Raw genomic sequence first — 10192 nt, forward strand, 5'->3', positions numbered from 1 at the left:
ACACAAACACACACACACACACACACACACACACACACACACACACACATACACTAACGCACACACACTCACGCACGCACGCACCAATCTATGAACGCACGCGCAATTTCGGCGCGTTCTGTGCAGCTTTTCGTCATGATTCAGCATTATTCGGGTAGCAATATCAGGAGTAATATCCTGGTAATATCAGTGAGTCGACTGCTTGCTGCTGCTTGCGGCCTCTCCACATAATCATCATCGCAGCAAGAGAGCTGCAGCGCAGAAAGGTCCATCTTTACATTCTATTACGATAGCAGCCACACAATCAACGCTCTATCGCCACCGCCGTCGCCGCTGCTGCTGCTGCTGTTGTTGTTGCTGTTGCTGTTGCTGCTGCTGCTGCTGCTGCTGTTGCTGCTACTGCTGTTGCTGGTGGTGTTGCTGCTGCTGCTGGTGGTGGTGGTGTTGCTGCTGCTGCTGCTGGTGGTGGTGTTGCTGCTGCTGTTGCTGCTTCTGCTAGTGTTGCTGCTACTGCTGCTGTTGTTGCTGCTGCTGCTGATAATGATGATGATGTTGATGATGATGGTGATGATGATGAACATGATGATGTTGATGATGTTGATCATGATCATGATGATGTCGCTGCTTCCACCGCCGCCGCCGCCGCCGCTGGAGCGCTGAAGCTCTTCAGGATTTTACGGCGCGTTGCCTTTGTACTTGCTCACGGCCGGATTTCAGCCATATATATAGGCATACACGCGCGCGCGTGCATCCGTACATGTGCTTATTCACAGAGAATCCTTCCCCGCAGCGATTCCCCGCGAGAATCCCTCACGACAGAGGGAGACGCAGAAACAATACAGTGACGGGGAGGAGAGCATGTGCATGCTGATGTATACATAGATATATTAGTTATAGATATAATATATAGAACTCATATATATATATATCTCGCGTGCTACGCGTGAATGGTGGATGTGCGCTGGGGGAGCAAACACACCGTGTAACACAACTAATGGGGAACATTATCACCGGCCTGCATGCGTGCGTGCGTGCGTGGGCGTGTGTGTGTGTGTGTGTGTTTGTGCGTGAGTGTGCGTGCGTGTGCGTGCGTGCATGCCCGCGCGCGCGAGCGTGCGTGCTCGCGTGTGCGCGTGCGTGCGTGCGTGCGTGCGTGGGCGTGTGTGTGTGTGTTTGTGCGTGAGTGTGTGTGCGTGTGTGTGTATGTGTGTGCGCGCGTGCGTGCGTGCGTGCTCGCGTGTGCGCGTGCGTGCGCGTGTGTGCGTGCGTGTCTGACTAGAACCTGTACCAGTGTGCGTATGCGCGCTCGTCGCACCGTCTGAGAACATCAAAGCATTTTAATCTATAAACGATTCGCTTATTTTGCTTAATAAGGCAAGCGCACACACACACACAGCGACGGTCTTTCCCTTCAAAAGATCTCTTACTAGCGGAAACCAAACTGAAGCGAACTAAAGAGCATCGCAGGAGAATTTTAAAATCGACGAAGAAGAGCAATCTAGTTGAGAATTCTGCCTCCTCTTACACTGCCCCTCAGGAACGAGCACGCGGTGACACAAGAGAGGAGAGCACACTCAAGGCCGTAATGTCTGTGGAAGAGAGGTAAGGGAGACGTAAGCACTGCTAGAGTTTTTTTGTTAATAACGTAGATGTAAATAATCATGTAGTCATTCGTGGAAAATCTCGTCTCCCCACACCCACCACACCCACCACACCCACCAGCACCCACCAGCACCCACCCTCCCCACCACACCCACCACACCCACCACACTCACCCTCCCCCACACACACCACACCCCCACACTCACCCTCCCCCACACTCACCCTCCCCACCACACACCACACCCACCACACTCACCCTCCCCCACACGCACCACACCCCCCACACTCACCCTCCCCACCACANCAAATCATTAACTCGGCCCGGTCACGGCTCCTCCTTTAGCTGTTTACTCTGGCGCGCCTGCTACACGTGTAACCCAACGTAGATCGGAGAAAACATGCAGTGAAAGCAATATAGATGCTTCTCTCCCTCACCAAACACCTCGCTTCGTCTCTGCGTCTTCATTTTAATTAAGATAAACAAGAATTAAGATTTCTTCGAATATATTGGGTGCACTGTGTCGCAGTCGTAACTGCACTGGAATCCGAGAAAAAATAGCGTTTTTTTTAGTAAAAGAGTTTTCACAAAAAAGCATTACTTTAGGTTAGAGATCTTCTAGATCAACTTATTAGCATGTTTTGTTCAAACGGAAGTTTTTTGGCATTTAGGTAACATTCGAGCTAAGATTTTCAAAAAACATTTTAATTAGAGATAAGGGCGCGAATCGAGAATATTTTTTATTTATAAGAAGGCAGTTATTGATTAAAAAAATTACTCAACAACATTAAGGTTAAAAACTCTGTAAAAACAAAGGCAAACTGGTGACCGTCATAACCGTCGCCAGATAGCATAAGATGGCATACCTCTAGTTTGTGATAGTTTACTCAACATAACTAACACCACTACTAATATCAACTATATAAATATTACTAGTTACTATAATACGTAGCTATCACGATGACATATATACGGACAACTATAACGTACTCGTGCTCAGTCATGCCGCAGTACTGCTTCCCTCACCTGTACTTAGAACCGACGACGACGGCGATACGGAATGACGGCAGACAGTGTCTCGCTGACTCTTGCTGGACTAGATTGATCCAATTTTTCGCGGCGCCGCAGCGCGACGCAGCTGTATATCTCGTAGTAAAGCCGGCAACTCGAATTTCCTTGCTCGTTGCGAAGCAATGCGTTATTAGATTGTTATGTGTGTGTGACTGTGTGTGTGGTGTGTGTGTTGTGTGTGTGTGTGTGTTGTTATGTGTGTGTAATCGGTGTGATGTGTGTGTGTGTGTGTGTGTGTGTGTGTATGTGTTGCTGTGTGTGTGTGTTGTGTTGTGTTTGTGTGTTGTTGTGTGTGATGTGTGTGTGTGTGTGTGTGTTTGTGGTGACTGGTGTGTGTGGTGTGTCATGTTGTGTGTGTCTTGGTGTGTGTGTAATGTTGTTGGTTGTGTGTGTGTAGGTGTGTGTGGGTGTGTGTATGGTGGTGTACGTGTGTGTTGTACGCTGTGTGTGTATCGTGTGTGTACCGTGTGTGTGTGTGTGTGTGTGGTGTGTGTGTGTGTGTGTGTGTGTGTGTGGTGTGTGATGTTGTGTAGGTGTGTGTGTGTGTGTGTGTGTATGTGTGTGTGTGTGTGTGTGTTGTGTGGATGTGTGTCGTGTGTGTGTGTGTGTGTGTGTGTCGTGTGTGTGTGTGTGTGTGGGGGGGGGGTCTCTATTGGAACATTTCAAGTGCTGTTGACCGCGCGGAAGATTCATAGAAAGTTATTTTAAGGTCATACGTGCGTCTGTTGTGCGCTGTGACAAAGAAGGTGGCTGAGCGGACTAGATGGAGAAAGCTGGTCACTGTTCCATACTGACGACAACGGTGTCCTGTAGCGTTTGAACGGAGGTGGGAAGACACATTCTTACGCAATATGTGCATAGATAGCATGTTGTATGGCTTCATGCTTAAGCTCTTAGAACAACACTCACGCACGCACACTGTATGCACGCACGCACGCACCAGCAGTTCAATTCAGCCGTAATGTGTAATGTGTACACAAGCTATACCACGAATAGGCTGGTTGTTCTCATATATCTTATATATATTCTATATATATATATATATATAGTATGATATTATATATAGAGAGAGAGAAGGAGAGAGCGAGAGAGAGAGAAGCGATAGAGAGAGAGAGAGAAAGAGAGAAGAGAGAGAGGAGAGAGAGAGGAGAGAGAGAGAGACGAGAGAGACGAGAGAGAGAGAGAGAAGAGCGAGAATAGATATCGAAATATAAGGATTATAAATATATTAACGTTCCCATAGTTGAAGCACTATAGACGCCACGCGCATTTGGGCGGAACACTGAAAGGATCGCTCGGCTAACACCGCGGTAATCAGAGTGAACTTATAACCACTATCTCACAATGGAAGAGCTTACATGTGACCTCTCTCGGCAAATACGGCTTACGTGGGTGGCGGGATAACATGTTAGGCACACCACTACACACACAACACACACACCTACTCACACACACACAACCTACACATCTACACACACACACACACCACATCACACTGACACACAGACAACCACAGACACACACATACCTAGACAATCACACACACCACACACACACACACATCACACACTACACACACACACCTACACACACCACACACCTGACACATCCTACACCTACACACACTGACACCAGACACACACACCACACACGACACAACACACACACACACACCATACTAACAGCACACCACCTAACACACACAACACCTACACATCTACAACACACACCACCACAGCACACCACTACACATGCACACAGACACACCAACACACACATACACTACACACACACAACACACACATAACACACACACACAGCACACACACAACCACCTACACACACACAACCTAACACACACCACAACCTACACATCTAACCTACACACAGCTCGACACAGTCCACAGACCACAGACACACACACACACACTATACCTACACACACACACCCCTACACACACACCACACACACACCGTAAACCACACACACACACATCAGCATCTCTACACACACAACACACACACACACACAACACACGTTTCACACACACAGCAACACACACACCACACGACACCAGCACCACACACACCTAACACCTAACACACACACACACGCTACACACACACACACCTACATCACAACACACAGCAACACCACACCTACACACATGTCGTTGGCATACCACACCACACACACACAACACCACACCCACCATCACACACACACACACACACACACACCTACACGCAACATTAGCGTGGTTACAGTGAGATGTTATTTGATTATCCAAGGTTCTTTATTATTCAATCATTTTCATGAGACGTAGACACAGGCACACCACGCACGCACCAGGCACGCACCCGCAACGCACGCGAACGCACGCACACACACGCACATGTATATATCAATATATATAGTATATATATAATAGTATATATTATATATATACGTATACAGGCGGCGCGTACGGGGGCAGGCGGGGGGCCCCCCCGTTTTTGGCAGAAATACTAATGTCTGAAAGAAATGCAAGAAAAGAAAGAGGAATAGAGGAGAAGAGAAGGGGGAAAGAGCGAAAAGTGTTTTTATCCACATTTTCATGCTGGCTGTGGAAAATTACAGTTTGAACGAAGTCCCTCTAAGCTTACAGACATGCACAGCGCCGTTATTTGCCCCATACGCGCGACTTTCGGGCCCTGATCCTGTGCTTCGAGGCCACGATCGAGGTCGAATATTAGTACCGTACTTGCATAGGCAACACTGTAACTTAATATGCACTAACGTCACCACGCGTACGCCACAGCTTTAATACGCGCAGCAGCGCAAGAGCTAACGACGCTTGATCAACGCAAGAGCGGTATACCGACCGTACCCAGGGTACGTTCCGGCATAACCTGGGGGACAATAGCCTACTGAGCTTAGTTTATGTATAATATTTTATTAATTCCTTTTATTCTTTTTAGTTAGTTTGCACTTTAGTTCTTAAGTCTTTTTATTAATAAATAGTTGATGTATTCTTTTAATTGTAATATCCTAGCAGCTTGGGTGTTTAAAGGCAAAACTTTTGTAGCACATGAAGATAACAAAGATAAAAGCTAGTCGAGTGGATGTTATAAGTGTTTAAATATATCAGCAATGTTATTCTTTTTACTATTACAGGTTTGGAGAAAAGGAAATTTTCTGTACGCCCTGAAAAAAGAGATTCACTATTTCATATTCTTTATTCCTATTACATGTATTCATATTGATGCAAATTATATACTTCACTAATCACTATAGTTGACATGTACATAGACAATGTACTGAAAAGGTGTTATTTCCGTTTTTCTTCCATTTAAAAATTTGAAATTTTCACATTCGATGTGCACCAGATCGCTCCATTTCAGTGCAAAAATTGAAAAAGCTCTCTGCCGTGGGAGGGGGGACCCCCCTCCCACAAACACCCCCGCTCGGTCGCCTGACTTCCTCGCTCGGGCGCTTCGCTCCCCAATAACTCATTCCCCCGGCATGGTCGCTTCATTCTCTCAATTGGGCCCCCTCACTTTGAAAACCGTGGCGCCGCCCCTGTATATATATATATATATATATATATATATATATATAGTATTATAGTATAGAGAAACTAATAGTATATATGGAGGCACAGAGTTATATTCTACAACATAATTCCATCGAAATTACAAATTCAACACAGGATTCCATCCAAGATTGCGTGCGTGGTTACAGAGTAGGCTCAGCCTATACAAGCACCACACGGTATTGCCGCAAAGAATTTATGCCATTGAAAATTATGCCACTGCAAATTATGCCCCTGCAAATTATGCCACTATATACATACATACAATTCTGTACATAGCCTTCATCTTTTTCCCACACGCGTGCATACACATAAATCGCATACACGCGCGCATTCATACGCACGCACAACACGCGCACGCACGCACGCACAACACGCACGCACGCACACACGCACACGCACTACGGCTGAGGGAAACGAGTCCAACCTACCCGCCAGCAGCAGCTGCAGCAGCGAAATAAATCAAATGGGTGAGAAGGGTGAGGGAGCGGCGGAGAGGAGAAGAGGAAAAGGGGGAGGAAGGGGCGACGGGAGAGGAAAGGGAGAAGGGAGAGGAAGGGGAGAAGGGAGAAGAAGGGGAAAAGGGAGAGGAAAGAGAGAAGGGAGAGAAAGGGGAGAAGGGGGAGGTAGGGGGGAGGAAGGGGAGAAAACACACGGCATGGGAATTTTACCAAGCGACAACCCTAACAAGTTTATACGTGTTCTTCTTGTCCTTAATACGTCGCGGGGAAAGGGGAAGAGGGGAGGAGGGGAAGGGGAGGAGGGAGGAAACCTTATTTGAACACACCATCCGCGGCCACGCTTTTTTCAACTAAAAAAACAACGACAATGCGATGTTTCCGCGACGAACGACGACGACGAGCCGGAAGCGAAACATCCGAGCATCCGAGCCTCGACGGGGCTTCGTCCTTCGCGCCGCGAGACTAAGTCACGTCTCCTCTTACGCAGACGGAGCAACGATCTGCGCCGACTGCAGGGTATGCGCGCTAAAAAGCCGTCATTACACAATCGGAGTGTATCGCATACTCGCTCCTACGATCGCGCGCTGTGCTGGAAGGGAAGATGGGGGGGTGAGAGCAATGTCACCGGGAACTGACCCCCCAACGATTGCTGACGACGCGTAGATTGTCTCGCGCGTTGTAATCTCGCGCGGTGGCGTTCCACGGCTGTCTCGCACGTCTCGCAGGCCAGAGTCTCACACACCTTGTCTCACACGGAAGTGTCTCATGCGCAGTGTCTCATGTGCAGTGTCTCACACACCTTGTCTCACACGGAAGTGTCTCATGCGCAGTGTCTCATTTGCAGTGTCTCACGCACATGGTCTCACATGGAAGTGATGCATTGGTGTCTCAGGCGCCATGTCTCATGCGTTGTATCTCATGCGCCGTGTCTCATGTGCAATGTCTCATGTGTTGGGGGGTCTCACACTCAGTGTCTCACAGTCAGTGTCTCACACTCAGTGTCTCACACTCAGTGTCTCACAGTCAGTGTGTCACACTCAGTGTCTCACAGTCAGTGTCTCACACTCAGTGTCTCACAGTCAGTGTCTCACACTCAGTGTCTCACACTCAGTGTCTCACACTCAGTGTCTCACACTCAGTGTCTCACACTCAGTGTCTCACACTCAGTGTCTCACGCGCGCGGGTCAATGTTCTGCAGATGCGGTGTAGTCGGCAAACATGGTGCTGGCCTTGAGGCAGCGGCATCCGCAGCCGGTCGGACACACCTCCTGCTCGGCGAACCAGTCCATGAGGTGGTAGGTGTGGCCGCCGTGGTAGCACGCCAGACAGAAGTTAGCCGGCCCTGCAGAGAGACCGAGAGGTGGTGGTGAGATGGAGCACGAGAGAGCAGAGAGAGAGAGAGAGAGAGAGAGAGAGAGAGAGAGAGAGGAAGCAGGAGGGGAGAGGAGAGAGCCAGAGTCAGAGATGAGTGACGCGAGAAGAGTGAGTGTGATTGGAACATAAAGATAATTTAGAGCACGTACAAGCAGTGAGGTATTTCTGGAGACAGCGTGTACAATCGGAGCATGGCGTCATCATTCTTACATTAAACTAATTAACACTCTAATTAACATTCTCCAAATGCCACCTGAAGCAACTTAATTTCATATACTTCATAATACACAACTGTTAAAATTGACTACGTCACAGATTTTCTGATGGGTAAAATTTGTAAAATTTTATGTGCCATTGTTTACAGTAAAAAGTAAGACACTACACAGGACTAAACGGTATCGTCAAACTTCTTACCTGATAAGATTGTTTACATCAACTATGTTAACAACACTCCAAAAACCTGGACGACTTTGATATCTATGTTCCTGACAATTAGATTTGCTTGCTATGGCTATAGTCATTGAGTACGCGAGTGTACTCGTTCACATTGAACAATATACGTAAAATAGAAAGTATATGCAACAATTTAACCATAAAAAGTGAACAGAATCACTTATATTTTTGTGAAAAAGTGGAAATATTTTTTTTATTTTTTTTATTTATATTTTACGCGTGACGTAATCACTTTAAGATCGTTTATAGTAGACCGTAATCGCAGAAAAATTACTCCGAACCACGCAAAAAGCCTGCCTAGCCACGTGACATGGGCCGAGTCTAGCTTATTCTAGCCAAGTTATGTTGCATGCTCTAGCAATAGCTCTCCGCACGCATTTCTACGCTCTCTCATAGTGAAGCTGCAAAACAGATACCAACTGTCCTGGACACGTGCCGCCACCTGATGGCGGGGCGTACGCGCGGGGGCAACCCACCTTTCATGGACCCGTGCCGCCACCTGGTGGCGCGGCGTGCGACCCACCTTTCATGGACCCCTGCCGCCACCTGGCGGCGCTGCGCGTGCACGGGGGCGCCACCTACCTTTCACGGACACGTGGCAGACTGAGCATCGGAACGCGTAGTGCTTGCAGTGGCTGCACTGCGGTCCTCCCGTAGCGTTCTTCTCCCCACAGTGATGGCAGAGCGTCTGCACCTCTGCAAGCGAAGCGAGAGAGATAGCCTTTATAGATGGAGATTTTAAGAGAGATGGCCTTTATAGAGAGGTGACCCTTCTATACAGGAAGTTACATCATAAAAAATAGAGAACGAGGAAAATATGACTGTAAGAGAGGTTTATTGAGAGGCATTAGTTCTATCTGGAGGTGGTTTTACTCTATAACTGCCTGCGTACACAAAAACACGAGAAAAGCTTTGTTGACTGGCACAAGTTCTGTAAAAAATGTAACTTTTTCTATAACTACCACTCAAGAAAACCACCGTAATTATAAAATGAAAATAGTATAATAATAATAATAATAATAATAATAATAATAGTATAATAATGTAATAGTATAGAGGGCAGCACATACCGACTCCGCGATGCTGCTCGGTTGCCGAGGAGACGAAGTTGAGCACCTCTATGCGTCGCTCGTGCAGCTTCCAGTAGTAGAGTACGTTCGCGTAGGCGTGCTTGTACGCGTCGTGCTGAGCTGTCACGTCCGGGTCCAACAACCTGGTGACACGCACACACGCAGAGCAGAAATGACACACGTGTGACACACACACACGCAGAGATGACACACACGTGACACACACGCACGCAGAGATGACACACACGTGACTCACGCAGAGATGACACACGTGTGACACACACACACGCAGAGATGACACACGTGTGACACACACACACGCAGAGATGACACACGCGTGACGAACACACACGCAGAGATGACACACGTGTGACACACACGCAGAGATGACACACGCGTGACACGCACGCACGCAGAGATGACACACGCGTGACACGCACGCACGCAGAGATGACACACGCGTGACACGCGCAGAGATGACACACGTGTGACACACTCGCACACAGAGATGACACACGCGTGACACGCACGCACGCAGAGATGACACACGCGTGACACGCACGCACGCAGAGATGACACACGCGTGAC

At 48.0% G+C, this 10192-nt stretch overlaps 1 protein-coding gene across 1 annotated transcript in view; it reads right to left on the minus strand.

The window, feature by feature from the left end:
• Nucleotides 1-7832: 7832 nt before the first annotated feature.
• The window catches only part of LOC106814573 (WD repeat-containing protein 59-like), a 16804-nt gene continuing 14444 nt past the window's right edge, over nt 7833-10192 (minus strand). The window contains exons 2-4 of the mRNA XM_014818913.1: nt 9605-9747; nt 9117-9230; nt 7833-8049 (exon numbers count right to left, since the gene is read on the minus strand). Coding sequence (XP_014674399.1) covers nt 7892-8049; nt 9117-9230; nt 9605-9747 — 415 coding nt within the window. The 3' untranslated portion in view covers nt 7833-7891. The remainder of the gene's footprint in view (nt 8050-9116; nt 9231-9604; nt 9748-10192) is intronic.

Source organism: Priapulus caudatus, unplaced genomic scaffold (genome assembly GCF_000485595.1).
Source record: "Priapulus caudatus unplaced genomic scaffold, Priapulus_caudatus-5.0.1 Scaffold947, whole genome shotgun sequence".
NCBI classification, from domain to species: Eukaryota; Metazoa; Priapulida; class Priapulimorpha; order Priapulimorphida; family Priapulidae; genus Priapulus; species Priapulus caudatus.